The following is a 25,636-nucleotide window of genomic DNA, read 5'->3' on the forward strand; positions in this document are numbered from 1 at the left end:
TGAGCTGAATTTCTGTGTACACAAAGGTTATTAAGTGAAAGATTTACTTGCTTTTCTATAATAAAAAAAGTATATATTTAAATGTTATGGGAAAGTGTCTAGATGATATTAGACTTTAGACACACTAGTATAAAAAAATCCCTGTGGTGTGTGTGTGTGTGAGAGAGAGAGAGAGAGAGAGAGAGAGAGAGAGAGAAAGTGTGTGTGTGTGTGTGTGTGTGTGTGTGTGTGTGAGTGTGAGTGTGAGACCAGGGCAGTAGTAAATCATGCATGAGTGATTATACTTGTGGTTAGAAAACTTGTGCAGAGAAATGTTTAGAGGCATGTAAAAAGTGGAAGTGCTTTTAAAAGTGTGTGGAAGGATGTGAAAGCGGTTAGAATAGCACCCAACATATAAACTCTGTCAACACTCAAAATAAAGGAGAAAGGAAGACGTGACAGAAAACAAAGAGGTGAGTTTTTTGGCTTTTAAATGTGAAATGATAATAATGATGATAGTAGATAGTAATAAGAAGCATATTGTGGCTTTTTAGTTGTTACTTTCTACTGCTTTACAAGCACCAAAGCAAATAGTATCAAATTTACCCATATCAAGAAGGAGCACATGGATCTCCTTTGGGGTTACCAAAGTAATTTTTCGATGGTGCATTGCTTACAGTCCATCAATAAATATTAAAATCTTCTCTAGAGGATACATAATCATTTGTTAATACACTACTAAAATTATTTCTTGTTTCCTACTGAATTATAAGCTAGAGAGACAGGTGAATGTAAGCATGTTTTTAATTATGTGCAGATCTGGCTTTGGGTCCGAGTGAATGCTGAGAGATGAATATATTAATAATCTTTGTTTTGATCTTCACATTCACACTAAAGGCCAACGGTAGGTGCTGCTCCCTACCATAGATAGCATGTATACTACTGTACAGCTACAGCTGTATAGAAGCAAACTTCTTTCTTTCATACAGTAATACACGTCTATTATTTTTTTTCTTTCAAGGGGCAGATTTTGATAATGCTGCAGCCACTAAAAATGTGACAGGTAATTTCTCAAATCAAGGTATCACTTTTCTGTTAAATTTGTCAAATAATGCTAGATCATTATTTAACAAAAACATTTTTCTTTTTGTTTAAAAAAATAATTATTATTATTTATTTAAAGTCCCCTCATACTGCTAATATGTATACAGAATAAGTAAAATCTACAACAATAAAAAATGTCCTGATTAATGAGAACAAGACTACGATAAGCAGTATCTGTTAGAAAGTGCATTTGGGTTCATTTGCAATATATTTATACTGTAGGTGCAGTATATTGTTAATTATCAGGCTAGAAAGCACTAGTCAGTCCATAGTATCTGTTTGCAAACTGAACAGACAGACATATACGGTCCCCTCTGAAAGTATTGGAACAGCAAGGCGATGTCTTTTGTTTCTGCTACATATTTGCTTGACATTTGGGTTTGAGAACAAAAGATGAATTTGAGATGATAGATCAGAATTTCTGCTTCCATTTCCTGATATTTACATCTCAATGTGTTAAACAGCTTAGAACATGGCACCGTTTGGTAGTAGATCGCCTACTTTTTAGGTAGTTTTTAAGTATTGGAACAGATTGTCTTAAAGTAAATACCACTTAATATTTGGTTGCATATCCCTTGCTTGCAACCTGTGGTATGAACTCTATATTTCTTCAGAGCTATTAATTGTTTAAACAATTAATCTAACGGGGCACCCCTGGGCAACAAGAAACACATGTCAATCACTCGTTTACTATTTTTGCTCACTTGAAAAATGGCTGGGTTCAAACAAAAGGTGACATGTTCTAAGCTGTTTAACACATCTAGATATAAATATCAGGAAAAAAAGCTGAAATTCTAATCTATTGTCAGTTATTCTTCTTTGGATTTCAAACCTCAAATGTCATCAGTGTATAGCAAAAACAATAGACTTGACCTTGCCATTCCTGTACTTTCAGAGGGGACTGTAGATGTTCCGTTTAATTAATAATTTTTTAAAAAATTGTAAGCAAATTGCTGTCATATAAGAGATATAAAACATTTTGGAACTTGCTGTTATTGGAAAATACCGAACCCCACTTCACCCCATTATCAGTTACTTTCTTATAAAAGGAGGAAACCTCATTAAACTAACTAATATTATTACGGGATGTATGCCCACTTCAGATGGTAACATGACCTCAAATCCGACCTTCACTTCCACCACTGAGATGCATGTGGCTGTTAACACACCCAGTATCTCGAATTTAACAAGTGAGTTTCACGTTTCTTTCTGAATGCAAATGAGTACTTAATAAAACTGGTAAGACTTTGTTATATATTTACAGTTACCATTATTAATATCTATTCATATATGACACAATTGGCTATTAATGTATATGCTTCATTATTTCCTGATCAGTTAAGGATTAGTGTATTCATTCATTTTTATAACACAGTGTGGAAGGGATAAGATATTGTGGAGCTTATAGTAAAGTGTTACCATTTAATCTTCAAAATGTATATGATTATATGACTTTTTGTTTCTGGTACTCTAAAGTGCTTGTTTTCTCTGCTATCTCCATGTGACTTTAACCTCCTTAGATCCTTCTACTATCCCATCAGAATCTGAAAATAAAGCTGACCGGGATGGGAAAATGTTGAACAATTGCAACGAGACAAATAAACAACTGGAACAAAAAGGTATAGTAATACAAGCCAGATCCCAAGCTTTGCTAGAGATTTTGCTATATTTGTTCATTAAACATGCCCATGTACTGTCTGTTTTCAAACATAGAGGCAATTTAACTGATGTAGACAATGATCAACCATAGTCTTTCGTGTCAAACTGTAACCAAATATGCAACATTAGTTCATTAACTCATTAGAAACAAACATTTAAAAAAATATTTTAAAGGCAGGATTCAGTTAATTTATATCAATCCAAGGATTATATACTACTCTGAAAAGTTTAGTGACTATGTTTACATGGACAGCAGTAATCTAATTATTGACCTTACTCTGAGTAAGATAATAATGTGATTAAGGTGTTTACATGAGTCGCTTTTAGAATACTCCTGTCATGTTCCCGTTTTACATGTTTTAGAACATAATTAGATTAATGGCACATGTCATTACGTCACCGCGCCACGCAGTCCGACGTCCCTCCAGACAACATCAACATCAACATACAGTCCATCTTCGTTATGGTACCGTATACACTTTTGGGTGTTTTTATTTAATTTTTTTATGAATGCTTTAAGTGCAGTTAATTATTCGTCATGTTATACGTGCAAATATACAACTGCTTGAAGCCCTGGGCTGCGTCCCAAACCGTGTACTTACCATCTATATAGTAGCAGAGATAGATGTATTTTTCCCCACTACAGGCCTATAGTAAGCAAGTATGCGGTTTGGGACGCAGCCGAACTTTCTTCTTCGCCATAAAATGCACTGCCGTGTGTGATCGTGTCCTGTCGCAAAATGCGTTGAAAACTCTCACACGATGTTCATAATGTGATTAAGGTGTTTACATGTCTGTAAACACATCCATAAAGCGACTAAAACAGGAGTGCTCCACCTGTCTTAATTCGATTAGTGCTTACTTCGAGTATGACCTTAATTAGATTAAGGTAATTAAAAATTGCTGTTTATGTGGTAGTTTCTTAATCAAAGTATGGTCTTAATCAGGTTAAGAGTGGATTATTGTTGTCCATGTAAACGCACTGAGCGTGTCGCTGTGTTAAATTTTTTTATTTTACATCTGGAAACCAGTACACAGAAGTGCGGAGAAACACTCGGATCATAACCTTTAACATACTGAAGACTGTGACCAGAAAGGTATACAAAAGGTAGCAGGCACTCTGTATCCTGTGGGTGAAACTTCTAAGGCTGAAACTACAGTTATCCTACAACACACACACACACACACACACACACACACACACACACACACACACACACACACACACACACACACACACACAAAAAGATGCTTAGTTTATTCAAACACATACTGAGAAATGGCTTTTAGGAACTTAGTACAAGTAAAAATAGTCTCAGGAAATATAAGTAACATTTTCAGTGACTGGGGAAATTTTCTGTGTTGATTCTAAACTGTAAAGAGTGAAGGGTGTAAATTCTTAATGCACGATGCAACCATTATCATTTATTCATGGATGCAATTTTTAATGGCTTCTCTTCTAGATAAACTAATTGTATGATGTTTATTCCTTACTTTTAGAGAAAACAGGCACTAATGGTAGCTATCAGTGCTGTCACTAAGGTGTTACCTTCAAGGAGACATCTTTTGTAACTTTAACATCTGGGAAAGTGAATGTAGTGTACGCTATTTATAAAGGGATCACAGTTGTAACTTAAATCATTTTAAACGTGAATGATACATGGTAATGGTGACAAGCAAAGCTAAATGTTTAGTACCATTTTTTTCTGAAAGTGCCATTTCAGACTCATGTACCTTTTGTTAGAATGAATTCTCTAATTTTAGCAAAGAGAAAAATGGAGTTTGTTTATATTGGTTAATATGGGTCAAACAGGACTTATACAAGAATCCTTGAAATTAAGTTCTACATGTATATGTAGAGTCTGATGTTCTCCCTTTTTACTTTAATGTGAATTGTGATTTATTCCTGGACATTGCAAATTTTTGCAAATATATTCCACATAACAGTACTATAGGTATTAATGTAAAGTCCTTCATTTCAGATTTAGCATTGAGCATTCAAACATATTTGTATAAAATAGTATGTTGTTTGGTTGCATGTAAGCAAAAGGGTGTGATAGATTCATGAGTAGGCACACAGCTATCATGTCTTCATCAGTATTGAATGTTTAGTTAGTTTTCCAGATAACATGGCTTAAATGTAGGATATGTTGTTGTCGTTCCTTTAAGTGGTTAGTGTTGCAAACTGGAACCCTTGTGGGTAAAATTACGGCTTGACTTTTAGAAAAGTTAAACAAGTGAGTTAAACAAATTATTGTCATTAGCTAGCTTGAATGTTGGTGAGTTAAACGTGCAAATAAAAAATGCGAATAATACTAAATTGCAGTGGGACATATTCTCTTATGCATGCAACTTAATCTGTGTAAAGAAAAAAGTACAAATAAAGTATATTAGGTATGGCTTAACTTCCATCTCTACCTGTCTGTCTGCAATGCGAACATTCCACCTGAATCCGTTCAGTCTGAAACCGTTTTGCGCAATTTCACAAAGCTGTGGCCGTTTGACCCAATGCCTTTATGTCTGAGGACATTTTTCCTGATGCCTTTATGTCTGAGGACATATTTCCTGATGCCTTTATGTCTGAGGACATTTTTCCTGATGCCTTTATGTCTGAGGCCATTTTTCCTGTTGACTTTATGTCTGAGGCAATTTTGCTTGATGCCTTTATGTCTGAGGATAATTTTACCCGATGCCTTTATGTCTGAGGACATTTTAACCAATGCCTTTATGTCTGAGGACATTTTGCCTGATGCCTTTATGTCTGAGGACATTTTGCCCGATGCCTTTATGTCTGAGGCCATTTTGCCCGATGCCTTTAAGTCTGAGGCCATTTTACCTGATGCCTTTATGTCTGAGGCCATTTTTCCCGATGCCTTTATGTCTGAGGCCATTTTGCCTGATGTCTTTATGTCTGAGGCCATTTTGCAATATGCCTTTATGCTTGAGGCTGTTTTGTCTGATGGCTTTATGTTTGAGGCCATTTTCCTCAATGCCTTTATGTCTGAGGCCATTTTTCCTGATGCCTTTACGTCTGAGGCCATTTTGCCCAATGCCTTTACGTCTGAGGCCATTTTGCCTGATGCCTGTATGAGACCTGACACCTGTCATAGTTTTTCCTGAGTACTGAAGCCTTTTAGTCTGAGGCACGATGCTATTTGTTACCAAGACGAGTCTCCACTTTCACTACCTATTATCAATTTTTTTATGGTTTACAAATGTACTACTACTAACATTTTTATTAAGTACTAATATTTTCAAGATGATTGGGTTTGATTTAGCATTACCCAGAAAGTTTAATATGGTAAAGTGCAGCAAGTGTTCAGAACTAAACTGATAAGAACACTAACATCAAAATGAGAATGACATAGGTTCCTCATTGCACATTTAAAAACAACAACTAGAAAAAGAAGAAATAAGAAAATTTAGAGAAAAGGGGAAAGAACTAAGGAGCAGATACTAAAGGCACACAAACATCATATGAGTTAAAATGACTGAGAGCATTTTTTTATTACATAGTGCATGAATAATATGAAGCTATTGCACCTACACTAATGTTTAACTCTGTGTAATTAAATTTTTTCCATTCAATTTAGCTTGTTAATTCATAGAAATCTGTGATCAGGATACAATCCAAAGATAGCAGTTGTTGTCTCATTTTCAACATCCTGGATGAAAAGGAAGATAAAAATATGTGTTGAGCTGTTTCAAGAAATGCTACACTCAAATTATAAATAGGTCTAAGCTTTATTATAGCAAATAACAAATATTATATATATATATATAAAGATTTGTTGTTATTGTGACCAGTGTTCACTAACGTTTGTTGTTTGTAGTTTGTAATTCACATATTTATATATTTATATCACTTTGTTTTCTTCAGTTGAAGGCTCCTTCAAGTTGAACCTTGTGATGATTCTCGTATTTATATTGGGAGTCATTTGTTCAACGATTATTTTCTCTACTGTGTTGTGCTTTGTGATCATCTGCGACAGGTACAGTATGATTTAATTTGGAATTCTAGATTCAGATTTTCTGATCAGATCACATGTTGTCAAATGTTATGATTGGGGAAGCATTTCCATTACTTTTTCAATTCAAGCTATGTAATTTTTTTCCATATACTAATGCAATATACTTGCCTAATTTTGGAGTCTAGTCTGTGTATTACTACCTGTTGCCACTGCTGGTGATAATAATGCTAATATGTACAAAGTTGATTGTATGTACACTGTATATGTGTCTGTGCATGCGGCCCATTTTGAGTTGACATGCAAAAAGAAATTCTAGGATAGCTAATAAACAGTTCTATAGTTAATATTGACAGCTATTTCAGATTAACAAGGGAATTCTCATACATATGTGGCACACAAATATACCGAAGGCTGTATGTTTGTTCACAATATTTCTTCCTGTTCTTGGCAGATGCAGAAAAACAGATGCAAACACAGACAAAGAAGGTATTACCTTAGAGGGTGTTAGAAGTGGACATGACCAAGTAAGATCTTATCATTTATTATTTCATCTTGTGCAAGTCTCTAAAATGACAGCGCAAACATGGCTAGTAGAGCAAAACCCTCCTTCTATTTCAAAGCAAAAAAAAATAAATAAAAATGAAAACAAGGCACAATTTGTGCATCAATATTCATCAAATAACCGTCAAATTTTAACCAATAACTTATAGTGGCACAAAGAGCATGTAAAGATACACAGAATGGTATGCAGTAGAAACTGGGGCTGAGTTATTTCTAATCCAGACCCTAGATTCATGCAGCCCCTTGGTGACAGTCATATCAGTGATTTCACATCTTGAAACGTCCCTACAGTTGGTGTGTATAGGGGTTAATTTATTTAGGCCCTCTTCTCCACCATGTCTATGGCATATTATCTGTACTTACTGAGAAGGTACACATGAAATACAATTGTGGGTATCATATTACACAAGAAAAGTGGATTACTTTCTTGATCACTGATTTTTCCAAATGCCTTTCAAGAAGATTAAATTAGAAGTAAAAAAAGTAAGCTAAAAATTGGACAAAGGAACAAGCGGCAAAGCCGTAAGTTGTGTGAGTTGAATGAAGAGCTGGCTTATGACAATTGCAGCTTTTCTGTTTACTAAAAAAGACACAAGCTTGACTCACTTATGTACTTGAAACATATGGTGCCACCTACATGCCTTTCAATTAGTGTGTTCCTGAATGTATGCATAATGTATGCATAATAGTGTTATTGATAGGTTTTAGAATTGTTTTTGCCAATATCCTAAACTAGCTGTCAATGGAGAGCAATGATGTTTCTCAAAATTAACTTCATTATTTATATCACATATTTATAACAGCCGAAAACCCTTGCTTTTACTTATTAAATGTGGTGCATGTGAGGAAATCCATCATCCAGTCATTTGAGACGCTTTAAAAGGAGTGGCCTTTGCTGAAAAGTTCAAGGTTAATATTTTTTTCCCTAGTTGATGATGCAGTCTGATGAAGACCAGGCAGATGAGCAGGCCCCACTTCAAGTACAGTCTCCTGTTGAGGTCTCCACAAACACATCTGAAATTAATAGTGGAACTAAAGAGGAAATGAAGATCTCAGAAACAGAACAGACAGAAGGAGCTGGAGAAGTAAATGAAGTTGACTATGCCTCTATCAACTACTCACTTTTACAGAAGAAAGACAATGGAGGCTTAAAGCCACAGAAAGTGGAGAGCGATTATGCAGAGATTCAGCTAAAAAAGATGAGTGAAGGAGAGGAAGTTGAGACATTGCAGGATGGAGAGAAGCAGGATGATGTGAAGAAGCATGAAGTAAATCAAGATGGAGGGAATCAGGGTCTAGATGGTGTGACAGAGAGCCAGAAGCAAGTGGAGTTACAGAAGGTGCAGGTTTAAACCAGTACACATGGTTTACAGTGAAAAAGGACAGTAAAGAATGGCTTTGGTATTTTAACTATCAGTGACTGATTGTTTGAAGATTTTGCTATTATTGAGTCAAGTTACATTTGCCTTAAATGCAGCATGAATATTTGCATTGCTAACATGCAAAACAGACTGTTTTTTTGTTTGTTTCTATTCTGCTTTTCCTGAACACTCAACAACTCACTTCCCCTATTTTGAAGCTATGCACATATGTCTTGTCGATTACCTTATAAGTAGCATAGTTGAGCAACTGCTTCTGTAAAGCACAAAGCTAATTTTTGAGAAACTAGCAGGCTCCAATGCATGGCAGTATTGCAAATCATGAAAAAAAAAGGGGGGGGGGGGGGGAACTCAAGTACACAAAGTTTCTTTTAAAATTATATTATTATTGCAGGTCTAGAAACAGTTTTAAAACCTTTCAGTGTTTTATACTGTAAATATGTACTGTTCTTGTTCATGCAGGATTCACTGATTGTGATCATCTGAATTGAATGAAATAAAGCAACAATTAAACTCATAAACTGAACTATCTTTATGTATGGAATAAAGCACTTGTAGGCACGACGTGCGTGAAGTTAGATGCACCTAATACATAGCAGAAATGGCTGTTACTTTGAGGGTACATAAAGGAGTTTACATGAGGAAAAGATTCTACATTTTAAACCTGGAAGAGTTTACACCATTAACATAGGTCACGTGACTATAGCCAAGAGACCATTTAATTGCTGTTCTTCAGAAAAGGCTAGTGGTGAAATATAAGGGTGAAAATGTGTAGCATTTATTTGCCTAAAAAAATTAAATATATAAAATAATTTTCACATTTTCTAGTTTAAGCAATGCCACTGACAGACACTAGAGTTTAGAATATATTTTAGATGGTTTTATGATTTTCAGGATTTTAAGTTTTTTAAAAGATTATTTTAAAGATTAGAATTACTGTCAAAGTAGGTTGCGCAGTGATGCAGCTCAGCTCGAGTTCCCGGTTCAATCTTTATTCCAGATTACTGTCAATGTTGTGCATATTCCCTCGTAGTCTATGTGGATGTCCTTCCTGTACCATTTCCGTCATAGGCTTTGGATCCACCACAATCCACAAGATAACTGTTTGATTATCATCTGGACAAAATGTTCATGCCAATATTTAATCAAATATAGTATTCCAGAGTAGGCAGCAAGCTGGCCGAGTGGGTAGCACAGCCGCCTCATAGGTCTAGGGTTCCAGGTTAGATCCTTAGCCTGTGCCCATGAGGAATTCCTCCCGGTGTTTGTTTTCCCCCACCTCCCAAAAACTTTTCAATAGGTGCATTGGCTAAGATAAAGTTCACTTAGATGTGAATGTGTGTGTATGGTGCCCTGCAATTGTTCAGCATCCACATCCTGCGATAGGCTGTGGATCCACTGAGGCTCTGATCTGGATAAAGTGATTACTGAGTGAAACTGCTTGTGCTATATGTGATATAAGTGATGGAGTAAGTCTACAACAAATGTAAGCAAATTTACTCTGTAAATGATATACTCTTTGGTAATTATACAGAAAGTTTTTTTCCTGTTATTATGTTGTGTGTTAGTGCTTTACATCCTGTTAATCTTATGGGCTAATAGAATTTATTTATTCATTTGTTTATTAAGTATTACTATTAAGTACAGGCTGTTGTACTATTAACTGCAAACACATAACATAGCTAGTAAGAAAAAAAAAAAAAAAAGTTATTTATTTTGCATTTCCAAACATGTACTCCTCATGTTACTCGACGTATGTGGGTATTGAATACTACTGTGTTTCTGTGGATATGTAAGCAGATTAAGTCTTAGTTAATAGGATTAGAATGTTCCACACACTGAAATGTATCTTTAAATAGTCAGGACAAAATGTCAGGACTGCTACTGTGAAAACATCTATGTGTGTTTACCCTGAAATTTTTCCATTATAAACTACTGAGAATGATTTGGATGTCTTTTTGGAAAATTCCAGGTAAGTAATAAGATCTGACTCATTATGTATGTAGATATATTGTGCATTATGTTTTAGCTAAAAGTCTACAGCATCAGTGCATTAGTATTTTAGACCAATGAACAATTAATATATAGCTGGTAATTTAATTTGCTTATCAGCTACACATTCTTGAAAAAAAGGTTCCATTTAGCATCCTAAATGGTTCTTCAGTTTGTCCCTCTGTGAGAACACTTACTGCTTTAATGAGGTCTCCAAAGGTCTCCTGAGAGAACTTTTTGGCTGAGTATATGACTATGGTTTGTACTATATGTATTAAACTCTTATATAAGGATTTCCTGAAGTATTTTGGATAGTTAAGGGGTCTTATCTATGTAAACGGCTGCTTCTTGATGCCTGTCATGGCACTCATTCCTTTACCCTTTCTTTAGCACCATCTTGTGGCAGTTGTAGATGGAACAGGCATCGGGGACAAAATAATGCCCTCTCTGAAAGGCAAACCCTCTGTTAATTGGTTTTACCTAGAACCTTTAAGAACCTTTTTTTCTAAGTGTGTACATATTTATGCAGAATAAGGAGGAAGCATTGTAATTTATCACTCTGAGTAATAACTGACTAATGTTATGGATATTAATTGTTAAACGTACTGCAAAATTGCATCACAGATCACAACAGAAGACATGGCGGATGTGTTGAAGAGTCTTAACCTCCTGGAGACCCTGAAAGAGTCTATTGAGAAGAACAACATTTCAGACATAAAGGATGCTGTTGAAGACCTATTGATAAGTCGTATCAATATTGCAGTCACTGGGGACAGAGGTCCAGAGAAAACAGCATTTATTAACTCTCTCAGGGGGCTTGGTGTTGGTGATGAAGGGGCAGCTCTCTGCCCATCCACTGCAGCCCGAGAAGAATTGGCTGTATTCCCAAATCACAAGCATCCAGATTTCCGTCTGTGGGATTTGCCCATGATCCCCAATGATGAGTCTTTTGACCCTGAGATCTATATTGAGCGCAATAAAATCCTACGGTATAACATCGTGATCATGACCTTTACTCAAAATCCTAGTCCAAGCATTGTGGCTGTCTGGAGAGAGGCACGTTCGCTGCAGAAAGAAGCCTTGTACTTTGCTTTATTGGCATCTGAAAAGGACACTGAGAAAAGCCTGGAGGCCAAAAGACAAGCTAGCCTGGAAGTGCTGAAAGCTGAAGGAGTGGCTTTGCCAAAAGTCTTCCTTGTGCATCCCTCTGCTTTGGAAAAACTGGACTTCCTAAAGCTCTTAGAGGTAATGCAGGGTGACCTTCCAGAAGTAAGGGCCTTTGCCCTTCTGCTGGCTTTGCCTACCTTCTCCACTACCATAGTATCCCAGAAAAAGGATGTCTTCAAGGCTCTGGGGTGGGCTGCAGCCTCAATTTCTGGTGGGGTTTCTGCTATTCCTGTACCCATGGTGGCATCTATGGTGGATGCAAGTATTGCTGTAAGGATCTTAACAAAGGCCCAGATGTCTCTCTGCCTGGACAATGAGTCTGTGGAGAGGATTGCACGGCAACGGGGCATTGACTCTGCCAAGCTCAAGGCAATACGGACATGCAACCTGTCAGTGGAGGTCAGCAAGAGCGAAGTTAAGAAGAGGCTTGCAGCAGCTGAGAAGGACACCATCACAGCCACTAAGAGACTGGTGGAACTGGCCATGCCACGGCAAGCCAGAGCTGTGAGTCATTCCTTTACTGTCATGTTGCAAACCATCAACTCTGCCATTGATGATATGAGTGCTGATGCTGAGAAGATTGTAGCTTTAGCAACAGGGGAGTCACAGTGACTGGCAAAATTCTACCATTGTTCCAAAACTGTAATGCGTTTGATGAAAGACTTGCACAGGGCTCAGACAGTGAAGACTTAATTGCTTTGCTTGCAACATGGTGGCTACAGATAAAATTTAAACGAAACCCACCCTGTTTTCATGGTTTCCTGCTCAACTGAGTAGGTTTTACAGGAAACTACCTGCATGTTACTAGCAGCAAGATTTACATTTACATATATAGCATTTGGCAGATGCCCTTGTACAGAGCAACTGACATTCTCATTTAAACATTTGAGCAGTTGAGGGTGTCTCATTGAGGGTGCCTTCAATGATACACCAGTGTACCTGTTGACCTGTATAGGGTAGAGCTTAAGCAGTTGAGAAAAGAGGTCATCATTTCTTATATATAAAGTACAATGATGCTCAGAACACAATAGGCAAAAACATTTGTACACAAACACCTCCTCAGTAGGTGCACTTGCACTTTACTCTCATTGTAAGTTTTAGATTTGTCATGTCAGCTATTGAACTCCTGATGTTTATAAAAAGGACAGTTTTAGTCAATTATATTTAAACCCTGTTGGAACTACCATCACTCATAGCATCTCTCCTCAAATCTAGCACTGCAAAACAGGTTTGCTTAGCAACAAGGTCTCACAAAGTTCCACATATAGTACTAAAAGACCAGCCAGCATGTTCATAACACTTGTATGAATTGTACTTCTGATGCGTAGTTGTTGTATAATCCCATAGAGCATGCATATGACATTAATCTGTTTTAATCCATTGTGTTTACAGAAAACCTGTACTTTATCTCCAGCATAAGTGATTTGTTTATATTTTAGTGTTTAATATATATTGTGTATATTGTAGTTTATGTATGTTTATGTTATATAAAGTATTTTATATTCTATTGTTCTAGTTTTGATTTTGTTCACATTAAACTTTTGTATTAATAACAAGTATCATAGAAAAATGTTCACATTGACCTTACCTGTAGCATTTTCTATATATGATGGATATCAGTGTCTTTTAAGCGTTTGTCAGCTGACATACATAGAAGATAGTAAAAGTGTAGTACCCTAGTAACCATCTGGAATGCCACATTAACCACCTAGCAACACCATAGCAAGCATCTGGAATGCCACAGCAACAAGCTATCAATATCCTAGCAACACATTATCAACAGCAGTGATTGTTGATAACTTTGGTGATATAAGCTGCACAATCACGCTGCATTTTCTTGAGGAATATGCACTCTTCTTGTTTTAACTATCAGCTTCTGATGTTTTTGATGCCATTACAAATACTACAATACCCAGAATTACTGTCTTCTCCCAGCCATTCAGAAACTCAGGTATATTTTAAACACAGAAAGTACCGTGCCGCTGAAGGTTTTGAGGAAAGTTTCTGTATCCATTAGAATACTGTGCTCCCACATATAACAATAGCCTAATATATTAAAAGCTACATAAAGGTTATATAAAACTACAGTAGCTACCTAGCTATCTGTACCGAAAAAATATAACACACCAATTTGCACACACATGATGATTTTAAATGTAGGGTTTACAGCCACTTGACCGTCCGTCTATATGGCTTTGACCAGAAGCCCATCCCCAGGTCATGTGTCTTGTGTGGAAAGGTCCTTAACCCTTTGAAGTTTTACGTTAATGTTTTTAAGAGCACATTAACACTTGTCCACCACACATCCATGTAGAGTTACAAGAAAAAATTACCATATGACTCATATCATTTTGTTGAATCTTAATTTAAGTCATAATAACAGACAAACCCATTCCACCTAAATTTCTGGTAAGAAATTGTACACTGGTTAAACATTCATAGTCTAGGTTTTAAAATCTATGTAAAGTCAGGATGGAGTCAGGCTGATTCTTAAGGAAGGTGCTCATCTGAACCTTGCCTGTGAACCATGCTGTGATTAAAAGGTTCAGAGGACACGGTGGAGGAAACATGGTTTAGGGCTGCTTTACTGCCTCTTGACCTGGAGAGAATATGATCAATGAGGGAATGATGAATTAAAAATTGAATTAAGAACTTCTACAGGAGAATGTGAGGGTAGTGCTCCACAACTGATAAGTTTACTGTGAACACTCCACTTTCTCTGTATCCTGGTTCCTGTGTTGACACATTTTTCTCTTTGTTCCTCTGTTGACTCAGGTGTGGACAGATGAAGCCCCTTACCATTTGCGCATTCCTTTGTCTCCCCAAATACCATTTGCGTGCATTTACATACCTCCCTGAATAACATTTGCTTGCATTCCTATGACTTCCTGAAAACCATATATGGTGTTGTTCCTGTCTTAAATTGATATGGTTCCTGTTATATTCAAATATGCCCTTCCGCCTAGCCTATCAATAGTTAACCCATTGTCTCTGTTGTGTGTCAAGCATGATGTATTCTCTGCCTGTCTTTGAATAAATGAGCGATCTTGCCATTTGAACTTTGTGTCTGTCTGTCATTTGGCAAACTCTCCCAAGGCTTTGGTGTGGGAAGTTTGTGGTGGAGCGAAGTTACTGTCTTTTTGTGTACCTTCACTTTCTCTCTTCTTAAGAATCGTAACCTGGAGATTCTCTATTCTCAAATCCTAACAACCACCTTCATGAATGTTGGGTGATTCAACAAGACAATGACCCAACACACAGATGAACAACAGGATGGTTTAAAAAGAAGAAAATTTATGTTTTATAATGAGTGTCCAGTCTTAACCGATGCAGTCTGCATTCCAGTTCATCCCAAAGGTGTTCACTGGGGTTGAGGCCAAGACTCTGTGCAGGACACTCGAGTTCTTCCACTCCAGACTTGGCAAGCCATGATGGTGTCAAGCATCTACAAACTTTTCGTCGTATAGTGTATTTTACAAGGACACAAAATGGAAGGCCACCATACTCAATATTATTCACAATAGCAGATTTTTTTTTTTAACATTATGCCTTTTATATTATGATAAAAGTTCATATTGCAGGGGTTGGTTTTGTATGATATAACCATGGCATTTTTTCAAACACTATTTTAAAAGCCAAATATATCAAATGAAATATTTATAAAATATCATGCACAGTGCCCCAAGCACCACCTGGAATATGACTATACCCATAATAAGTCACTGGCAGAGTCATGTAGATTTATACACAAATTTGCTGTGTTGAGAGTGTATAAGTATGAAAAATAATCTGTTTCTACAAGTTATACATTCCCAATACTGAGAATGATATTTTAGTAAAATATGTACTAATTACGGCTGTGAGCAGTCCCTCATGAGCAAGGAAATGAAACCCCAACAGGTGAAAGATAAAATTAAACAATACGAACATTTCCTGTCCTTCCACATCATATAAATACAACATTATCCCCATGCTCTTAGAAGAGATTGAACCTTTGGAGTTCAGAAAAGAACAAAGAACTGAAAAAAGTGCTATCAAAAAGGTTCAACATGAAAATTATAGGCTTTATAACGGTCCCTTGGTTATTTGGCATGTGTTATCAGTTGTTTTTAGAACCGTTGTTGTGCAAAAGGGTTTATATTAGAAGTTGCCCTCTTGGCAAGGTTCCTTTATGAACCTTTTCTAAGGTCTGAAAAGATTTTACTACTATTTTGGTATTATCTGAGGCCAGTACTTTGCTTTTAGCCCTGGAGAAAAGCATTATGCCACCAACAGTGATTAAAATTAAAATATACAAAGGTATTGGAACAGCAATGGCAATTCTATTGTTTTTGCTATACATTGAATGCATTTGGGTTTGAGATCAAAAGATGAATATGAGACGATAGATGAGAATTTCAAGTTTCATTTCCTGATATTTACTTCTAGATGTGTTAAACAACTTATATCATGGCACCTTTGGTTGCAGACCACCCAATATTTAGGTGAGCAAAAGTATAGGAACAGATATTCTTGAAATAAATCAGAGTAAATAACACTTAGTATTTGGATGCTTATCCATTGCTTGCAATAACTGCATCAAGTTGGTGACCCTGACATCAACAAACTGTTACATTCTTGTTTTGTGATTGTTTTCAAGGCTTGTACTGCATCTTCTTTTAATAGTTATTTGTTTTGGGGGGTTCTCCCTTCAGTCTCCTCTTCAGGGGCTGAAATGCTGCTTAACTGGGTTAAGGTCTGGTGATTGACTTGGCCAGTCTAAAACCTTCCACTTTCCCCATGATAAAGTATTTTGTTGAGCTGGCAGTGTGTTTTGGATCATTGTCTTATTGCATTATGAATTTCCTCCCAATTAGATTAGATGCACTTCTCTGTAATTTGGAAAACAGATTGTTTCTGTAAAGTTCTGAATTCATTCTGCTGCTATCATCATGAGTTATATCATCATTAAAGATTAGTGAGCCTGTTACAGAAGCAGCCATGCAAGCCCAAGCCATGACACTACCTCCACCATGCTTGACTGATGAGCATCTTTGTTTTTGAATCATGAGCTGATCCTTTCTTTCTCCACATTTTGGCCTTTCCATCACTGTGGTAGAGGTTAATCTTGGTTCCAAAACCTTTGTGGCTCATCTCTGTATTTATTTGTGGTAGGGCCTCTATATTTCTGCTCTTGAAGTCCTATTCGAACAGTGGATTGTGATACACACCTGCCCTGTGAAGGTTGTTGATGATGTCACCACTTTTGTTTTTGGTTTTTTCTTCACAGTTCTTACAATGTTTCTGTCATCATCTGCTGTTGTTTTCCTTGGCTAAAGTGTTCCATATCTGGTTGTTAATACACCAGTGGTTTCTTACTTTTTCAGGACAACCAAGTTGTTTGCATTAAATATGCCCAATGCTTGTGCAATGGCTCTGATAGATTTTCCTTCTTTTCTCAGCATCAAAATGGCTTGCTTTTCTCCCATAGGCAGCTCTCTGGTCTTCGTGTTGGTTTATCTTTTTTAACAACAAATGTAGTCTTTACATTTGAAACCTAGGGCTCAAACCAAGACATTCAGAGCTATTACCTATTTAAACATTCAATCTAACTGGGTACACATGGGTAACCAGAAACACCTGTCAGTCACATGTTTCAATATTTTTATCACTTGAAAAAAGGGTGTGTTCAAATAAAAGGTGTCATGTTTTAAGGTTTTTAACATATCTAGATGTAATTATCAGGAGATGAAAGCTGAAATTCTGATCTATCATTTCATGCTCATCTTTTGATATCATACTGAAATGTCTTCAGTGTACGGTGAAAAACATACAATTGCCTTTGCTGTTCCAATACTTTTGGAGGGGAATGTAAATACATGATGTGGAATGGGTTGTTATTTTGTTTGAAACATTATTATCTAAATATGGTAAATATTTGGTTACATTCTGTTAAATATTGAATTAAATTGTTTTTTTTTTCATGAAAGACAATAGTCCCATTGTTTTAAGTAGGTCTCTGTTTGTTCAGTGGTGTCTTGGCTCAAATTTTAGATGTGTGTATTAAACTTTTTATGAGCAATCATGTTCTTCTGTGTATGTTGTAAAATGGGAGTAAGTTAGTAATGTATAATAATAATAATGCCTCATCCAGGGTGTATCCCGCCTTGTGTCCCATGCTCCCTGGGATAGGCTCCAGGTTCCCTGCGACCCTGTTGCATAAGCAGTGTAGAAGATGGTTGGATGGATGTTTAATAATAATAATAATAATAATAATAATAATAATAATAATAATAATATGGTAAGAGTGTCTAGAAACAGGTTCAAAAAGGACCTTTGATGGGTCATTGATGCACCTTTAAAGACATGGTTCCAATTTGAACCTTTTGAAAAACCTTTAAGTTTCCCCACAGTTACAGTCTCCAGGAACCTCAAACGGTTAATTTTTTAACCTTTTCTCCATAGACCACTCTCAAATAAACTCTACATACACCTGCACATAGATGAAACTGTAAAATGGAGAAGTGTTTTTTTCACTGGTACACATGCATCCTATCATCTAGATAAAGCTGTAAATGTAGTGATTTGTTAAAAACAAATGCATGTTTTCTATAAATACCTTATAATCAGTAAGACATAATCATTACGCAGTGACCCATAAGAATTCAGCTACAAAGATTAAAAACATAAAGTGAGAATTTTGCATTTATTATGTTTTCAGAGCAATTTATTAAATGCTAATATGATACATGATGTAAATCATATGTTGTTTTAAGTGTAGATCTATATTGTAGAATACAGCATGAATCATATATTTAATAGAGTTTATAACAGAGAACCGTGTTGAGTGGAAAGATGTATATAAGCTCTTTGTGTGTGTCTGCTCAGTGTGTGTACGGCTTGTTAACTGCACCTATGTTTCACTGTGCCTTTATTCTCTATACCTTATGCAAGATTTCTCTTTAATACATTTAACCTCTTCATCTGCATATTTACCCTTTACATGTTTCTACATGTCTGTGGATTTTGTACTGTTGACATTTTAAAAAACAAATGCATGCACTTTTAATATTTACATAATAATTTGACATTTCTAAACATATGTCATTATAAAAACACCACTGTACACACTCAGTTCATGAAGGAAGGGGAAGAGTTTATTTTATATGTTATCATGTGTTTTCATTCAAACCCCAACCCTTTTTATATTTGCTCCAAAATGATTCGATGCCATGGTTGTACACTTTGTTTGTGCATGTGTGTCATGATCAAAGAAATAGAGTAAACTGTAAATAGAGAAAACTGGCATTTATCTTAACATAATATTGTTATCTAACTGAAAAAGAGCTGAATTTATTGTGAATAAGAAAGCTGTCTGCCTGCTTCTTCTTCTTCTTCTTCTTCTTCTTCTTCTTCTTCTTCTTCTTCTTCTTCTTCTTCAAGCTGACATGCTGTTGGTGCTAATAATAAAAGTGTATAAATCATCACTTTTTTTTTTTTTTGAAGAAACTCCAAAACAGGTTGCTTTTCTTTCTATGCGGTAACATCTCCTCACAGATGTTATTCAGGTTCCATTGGTATTGATTATTACTAATCACTATAGCAAAGTTTCTACTGAATTTTGTCTCAGAGGCAAAGAGGAAATGCTACAGGAAGTGGGCTAGTTTGCACACGTTCAGGGGAGTAAATATTAGAATCTTTTTTTTTTTTTTTTTTCTCTAACCGGAATAAGACTTTTTTTTCTTTTTGTTTTCTGTATGGTTGGTCATGCAAATACTGCACATTGAGGAGTTCTCCTTTTGTTTGACGGTTTCCTTTAGATTTGAAGGGCCTAGTTTAGTTTGAAGAATTCCCTTAAACTGATTTGGAGTCCTTGGGGCCATTTATTAAGAACACCGGATTTGATTGTAAGGTAATTTACTTTTCATAACCTGTAATTATTTGTCATATTATTTGTCTTATTATTTGTCTGTAATATTCGTCAGTATTTTTTACAAATTCTTTTCTGATCAGCTGACAGAATGTGTACTACTTTGAACATTCAAACTAACGCATTGTAAAATATAATATTCACAATATAATATTGGATTATAATTTATATCATGTAGATTTTGATAAAAATTCAAATATAATATTTACTGTATATTTTTAGGTGATAGCGGTCATTGTGATTAAACACCCTGCTGTGTTACTATTATATAACATACCCATAGAAATATGTATATGGTTAAAAGATGAAATTAGACAATACTTTTTGTGAAGGAACAACTTCATTTATTGTTTTTAGTTCACAGGATTGAATGTAAATAAATGCTATGAATTTACACTACAGATAAGAATCATTTTGCACAAGAACAAATTTCTCAGTTCCACATGAACTGTTTAACTGCAAAGACTACACCTTGAGAGTGAGTCATTTGCAGCTGTGTATATAAGCCTACCAAATATGATTATGTGATGCATTCACACATGAGCAGAACTGATGTGCCTATATATGTCTTAGAGTTTCTAAGAACCAGAATTTGAAATGGAAATGTTTTATTTTTCATAAGCAACCAGATCACACCGTAGCCTCAAAGAGATGTATTCAGTGTGGAATTCTGTCCTTTCCTGGGGTGTGTATTATTATTATCATTTTTATTAAAATTCTAGAGAAAAAAGAAAGTATTGCTTCATCCATACAATGATTTAAGTAAGGAATAAAACACTGGGGGTGCTGCTATAGTAAAATAATAAATGGCGGGGTGGTGTGATGCAGCTTGACGTGACATGAGGTTACAACAACCACCCTGAAATTAATTATTTTCCTTCAACTGCACTTCCCAAAGTGTTTTAGTCTTCTTATACCACAGCAACCTGTTAATGCGAGCATTTTTATTTATTAAAGAATAACACTATAAACTATAAACAATCATTCCTTCACTTTTTTTTGACATTATTAAGATAATGTAGACATAATATAACCAAAATGTCCTCTGAGGCTCAAAATGTAAAGAGACAGCATTAACTCTGACTGAATAACTGACACTGCAGACGATTTAGATTAATGTTAAATAATGTTTTTTTTTTTGTTTGTTAGTTTTTTTTTTGTTAGTTTTTTTTTTGTTAGTTTTTTTTAAATAGGATGTTTTAAAATGATCTGTTACTACAGAAACATGAATGTGTTACAACAAGCACATTAGTATAAACCCATGATTTGAATTAGAGTCAGGTCTAATGTTAAAGCTGCTGTTATAGAAAATTGATCAACAGATCAATCAGAGCAATCAGTTTGAGAATTCAAAATTGTTGTGGTTTATTTAAAAAAAATAGTAACTATTATATTGTTGTTATTGTAGTGGTAATTAATTTTGTGTTACTGATTTTGGTTTCTCCCTCAGTTTTGTTCTGTTTGTTTAGCTCAATAACAATGGAAGATACACGACCTATAGTCATAGAGGAACCAACAACAACAACAACAACAACAAACCAGGAGGGATCGTGTGTCACAATTAAATGCAAATATAAATATCAGAAGGAACTGAAACTGTTGTGGATTAAAGATCCTAAGTGGATTGAAAAAGAAAAGAGATATGATGGAATTATTGTATATAGTAATACAGATGAGCGGCCACAGGTGGCTGAGTACTCTAACAGAGTGGAATTTTTTAATGATCAGAGCAGTCAATGGACCAATTGCACAATAAAAATTCAGGATCTTAAAAAGAATGACAGTGGAAACTATACATTTAGGTACATAGGATCAGACAAATATATAAGTAATACATTTCTTCTCACAGTCGTGGGTGAGTCATATGAACTCTGTTATCTAATTCTTAATTCTGTCTTAATTTTAAATGAATTGGATTACAATCCATCCATTTTGTTAATTTATATTGTAGACAATCCCTGCAAGGTCCACATTAAGCCAGCAAATCTGAACAAGTCACTCAAAGAAGGAGACAGAGTGAGTCTTCAATGTGCAACATCAGCAGCCTGTGAGTTTCATCCTTTATGGCAATCGTCTGGCTCAAGTGAGATTCTCAAAAGTGAGCAAAGTAAAGATGAGGTGGAAAAACGCAGTGAGCTGCATTTGACCGTGAACTGGACAGATGATGGGAGAACTTTGACATGTCGTCCTTCTAGAAGTAATGACAACTGTCTGGAGAGGAGGGTTACACTGAGAGTGGAATGTAGGTACAGATGGACAAAATACTGTATATATATTATGTATTTATTGATTATGTTTCGAGAATTTATATAATAATAATCTTTAATTATATAGCATTTTTCCTGTTGAGTTCAAAATATCAATTTTTGTCACCTACAATAGATTAGAATGTAAAAAATTTGATTGTATTTGAGGAATTAAACTTGACAGGGTTGTGGGATGCCACCCAGAAGCTGATTATTTTCCAATAACAGCACATACAGAAATGTTTATTTCCTCTTATAACACAGCAATTTGTCAATGCTAACAAGTTTCTGTTAATTAAAGAATGACAATATATATTTTTATTTGTTTATAGCTATGTTTCCTGTTTGGGAATGTTCACGAAACAAGTTAATTCACGGTTTATATGATATATAACACGTTATATTGGACGTTCGTTGTCTCAACAGAATCTTGTTTTTCTCTCTCTGAAGCTTGTCATATCATGTGACAGAGAAACCTCAAAGCACCTCTGCACTGAAGACTTTCCTTTATCGGAAAAATGATACATTTGTTGACTGTCACAAAGGGCCAAAACCATCACCATATCAACAATTGCAAACACTTTTAAAATCAGTTTATGTGCCACAACCTGTTACTATAGAAATTATCATGTATTAGACTGAGGGCATTAATATAAACCTGTACTATGCCATGCAGCCGACACTACTGTCAGATCTGCTATTTAAAAAAAAACATTAATCATGACTGTTTGACCAATCAGAACTGAGAAATCATCATTTCCATTTATGGCATTTGTCAGATGCCCATATCCAGAGTGACTTATGTTCATCTCATTTTTACATTTGAGCAGTTAAGGGCCTTGCTCAGGGGCCCAGTTGTGGCAGCTTGGTGCTGGGATTTAAACTCATGACCTTCTTGTGAAAAGTCCAACATCTTAACCACTGAGCTACCACTGCCCCTATCAGTACTGTCTTCACAGCATATAAATGTATATGAGACAAGTCTATAAGCATTACTATACATTATATAAATAAAAATGTTAAAAGACTGAGAATAGACAATGTTAAATATATATTTTTTGGACTATTTTTGATCTGGCTATAAAAACATTTTCCTCCAGTTGAGTGGATGTGTTTCCTGAATATCTACGGTGTTCCAATTCAAGGAGGACATGTTTTTTGCAAGCCAATGTTAGTGCTACAACATATGCTATCTCCATGTTTTATTTATTTATTTATGTATTTATCTAGATGCACCCAAAGAAACAAAAGTGATTGAGAGCTCAAGCTCTAAGGACGTGAAAGAAGGAGAACAAGTGACAATTTCATGCTCCAGCAAGGCCCGCCCTAACGCTAACTTCACATGGATTAAACATCAAAGCTCTTTTTCCCGGCATGGACAAAATCTTACTTTATATAATATGAAACCAGAAGATGAAGGCAAATTCTACTGTCTGGCTAACAATGAACATGGAAGTGAAAAGTCAAATGACATAAAAATCAAAGTTATTTGTAAGTATGTGTCTGTTATTGAATTAACAAGTGCCCCCTACCCCCCACCCCACTGTGAAAAATTAAATACCTACAATAAAAAATATTTTTTAAAATATAGCTAGGTAAAACACTGCAACATGCAAACAACAATGCAATCAGAATGGACTTTTATCGTCAGTGGAGTGGTTAAGTTCAAGTTCTGAAATTGTTTTATTAAAGTATAACATAATTATTCTATAAATGTTACTTTAACAGCTGCAAGAAATAGCCTAACAGGCTTCATAGTCTATATAGGCCCACTATGGTTTGTGATTTATTTTCATGAATAAAAAAAACATCCCTCCATCTGATTTTTTTTTTAGAAATCGCACGCTGAATATGTGCATAATGTGTTTTGTGTTTCTCAGATGCTCCAAAAGGTGTCGATATCGATCCTAAATTAGCTGAACTCAAAGAAGGGGACAGGCTTACACTCACGTGTCTGGTGCAAAACAGCAATCCAGAAGTTGACATGCAGTCCTACAGATGGTACAAAGATGGTCAAGAGATTAATCAACAAACAATGAATACATTCACTGTGCCAAGTGTAAGACAGCGTGATAAAGGAGTGTATCAGTGTCAGGCCAGAAATTCAGTAGGAGAGACCATGTCTACCCACATTACCCAAGTATCTGTGAAGTGTAAGTATTATGTATACTTTTTAAAAAAAAACATCATGCCCTGAAATTATACATGTGAAATTGGTGAATTATATGAAGCACATAAAACCACATGAAAAATTAACATATGAAAGTAAATAAACGATGTGTTAAAAAAAATTACAAAAATGACATGAAACATGAAAAAAGAAAAACATTCACTACATGCAAAAAGTCCAAAATCACGTGTACAATTTGTATGACTTAAATGATCTGTAAATGATTACACCATGAAAAGTCTTCTGTTTATATAAATTGTCTTTAAAGTTGCTCAGAAGAGTCTATAAAAAATGATGTATTTTTATGAAGCAACAGTGTTTCGTACAATGATGTTTAAAACATTAACTTTTTTTTAATGAATTATCAGAACATACATTATGTGCACTATTGAAAATCATCTTTTTTTAAAAGAAAAAGTCTCTCTCCACAGATACTCCACAAAACACATTCATTGATGGCACAAGTGGAATAAAGTTGGGGTTTGAACTTAACCTTAAATGCGTTACTGAGGCTGAACCTGTTCCTCACACATATTCCTGGTATTTTAAACCAGAACATGAACAGCAGTTTGTCACCCTTTCACACACGGATGAGATGTACCGGATTGAGAAAGTGGCTGTTAGTAATGCTGGGTTGTATAAGTGCAGTGCGCAGAACGATGTAGGTAAAGGAGCAAACTCTACTGAAAAAAATGTTCTTGTGTTCTGTAAGTATAGTTCTTTATTTCTTTTTTACCTTCATGATGTTATTTTTAAGCCATGTGAAATATCATGTTTAACATTATACCACTGCATATGAATCCCATTACATCAGCAAGAAGAGAGCTCGGCATTTGTGTTTGGGCATTTTCAACCTCTTTTCTTTTTCTACTTTTTTCATCAGAAACTGTAGCTCTAAGTTATTATTGAAATGATGGCAAATTATTATTTTTTTAAACTTCTACGTTACTGTAAACTTTACAACATTACTGGAAGTTTCTGGAATGTTATGGTTCTAGGAACTTTTGGTTACAAGAATGTTCAATCAGCCACATTTTCTGGGTGTTCTGAAAACATTTATAAATAACATTTTAAGTAACCATAATATTAAATTCTTAACAGTAAAGTCTGACTAGGAAAGTTGTGTGGGCAATATTATACTAACATTGTCGAGCAAACCATTATGACAGCTCATTTTAAAACTTACACTGTTTTAAAGTGATCTGAACACTTACTGTACAGTCTTTCCAGGATTTTGAGATTTTCAGTCAAAGAAATTAATGCAAAATCAAGGAAACGTCGCAATTGTTACGAAACAAGACTGGGACAGGAAGTAAGCGCAGGATTAAAGTCTTTATTTACACACTAAAGTGACTAGTACAGGAAACGGGAAAATGGGGTCAAAACAGAAACAAGACTATGAAACTATACAGCATAGCACAATAATCCCTCAACCCGTTTTACACCTGTACTCATCTAGCGTTTAGCTATGGCATGAAACAAGAAACTATACATGAAAA

General features: G+C 35.4%; 3 protein-coding genes across 7 annotated transcripts in view; all 3 read left to right on the forward strand.

The window, feature by feature from the left end:
- Positions 1 to 225: 225 nt before the first annotated feature.
- On the forward strand, positions 226 to 8,999 carry LOC108277887 (uncharacterized). 2 transcript variants are annotated; one of them, XM_017490919.3, is made up of 8 exons: positions 226 to 452; positions 797 to 883; positions 1,001 to 1,060; positions 2,187 to 2,273; positions 2,604 to 2,702; positions 6,623 to 6,734; positions 7,165 to 7,237; positions 8,204 to 8,999. In XM_017490919.3, exons 2-8 carry the CDS (start codon positions 829 to 831, stop codon positions 8,624 to 8,626), a joined length of 909 nt encoding a protein of 302 aa, XP_017346408.1. In that variant the 5' UTR covers positions 226 to 452; positions 797 to 828; the 3' UTR covers positions 8,627 to 8,999. The 2 variants fall into 2 exon arrangements, with proteins under 2 accessions (XP_017346408.1, XP_017346409.1); XM_017490920.3 differs by having other exon boundaries at positions 227 to 452; positions 1,001 to 1,042.
- Positions 9,000 to 9,163: 164 nt separating this feature from the next.
- irgq2 (immunity-related GTPase family, q2) lies at positions 9,164 to 14,849 on the forward strand. The gene has a single exon (XM_047161210.2). The coding sequence runs from the start codon at positions 11,285 to 11,287 to the stop codon at positions 12,422 to 12,424; it is 1,140 nt and encodes a 379-aa protein (XP_047017166.1). The 5' UTR covers positions 9,164 to 11,284; the 3' UTR covers positions 12,425 to 14,849.
- A 4,637-nt stretch (positions 14,850 to 19,486) lies between these two features.
- Positions 19,487 to 25,636, forward strand: part of si:dkey-24p1.1 (uncharacterized protein LOC556718 homolog) — a 59,685-nt gene continuing 53,535 nt past the window's right edge. The window contains exons 1-7 of one of the 4 annotated variants that reach the window (XM_017490606.3): positions 19,487 to 19,703; positions 20,344 to 20,406; positions 21,172 to 21,576; positions 21,673 to 21,963; positions 23,198 to 23,458; positions 23,848 to 24,120; positions 24,569 to 24,844. In XM_017490606.3, coding sequence (XP_017346095.1) covers positions 20,373 to 20,406; positions 21,172 to 21,576; positions 21,673 to 21,963; positions 23,198 to 23,458; positions 23,848 to 24,120; positions 24,569 to 24,844 — 1,540 coding nt within the window. In that variant the 5' untranslated portion in view covers positions 19,487 to 19,703; positions 20,344 to 20,372. Of the gene's footprint in view, positions 19,704 to 20,343; positions 20,407 to 21,171; positions 21,964 to 23,197; positions 23,459 to 23,847; positions 24,121 to 24,568; positions 24,845 to 25,636 lie in introns of all 4 variants that reach the window. The other 3 variants (XM_053687575.1, XM_053687573.1, XM_053687574.1) reach the window with 3 other exon arrangements.

Source organism: Ictalurus punctatus, chromosome 17, assembly GCF_001660625.3.
Source record: "Ictalurus punctatus breed USDA103 chromosome 17, Coco_2.0, whole genome shotgun sequence".
In the NCBI taxonomy this organism is placed as follows: Eukaryota; Metazoa; Chordata; class Actinopteri; order Siluriformes; family Ictaluridae; genus Ictalurus; species Ictalurus punctatus.

Coding starts and splice junctions, on each gene's coding strand:
- irgq2 (XM_047161210.2), top strand. CDS start 11,285: ATGGCGGATGTGTTGAAGAGTCTTAACCTCCTGGAGACCCTGAAAGAG.
- LOC108277887 (XM_017490919.3), top strand. CDS start 829: ATGAATATATTAATAATCTTTGTTTTGATCTTCACATTCACACTAAAG. Junction 1,061..2,186: donor AGGTAATTTCTCAAATCAAG/GTATCACTTTTC, acceptor TGCCCACTTCAG/ATGGTAACATGACCTCAAAT. Junction 2,274..2,603: donor CAGTATCTCGAATTTAACAA/GTGAGTTTCACG, acceptor TAACCTCCTTAG/ATCCTTCTACTATCCCATCA.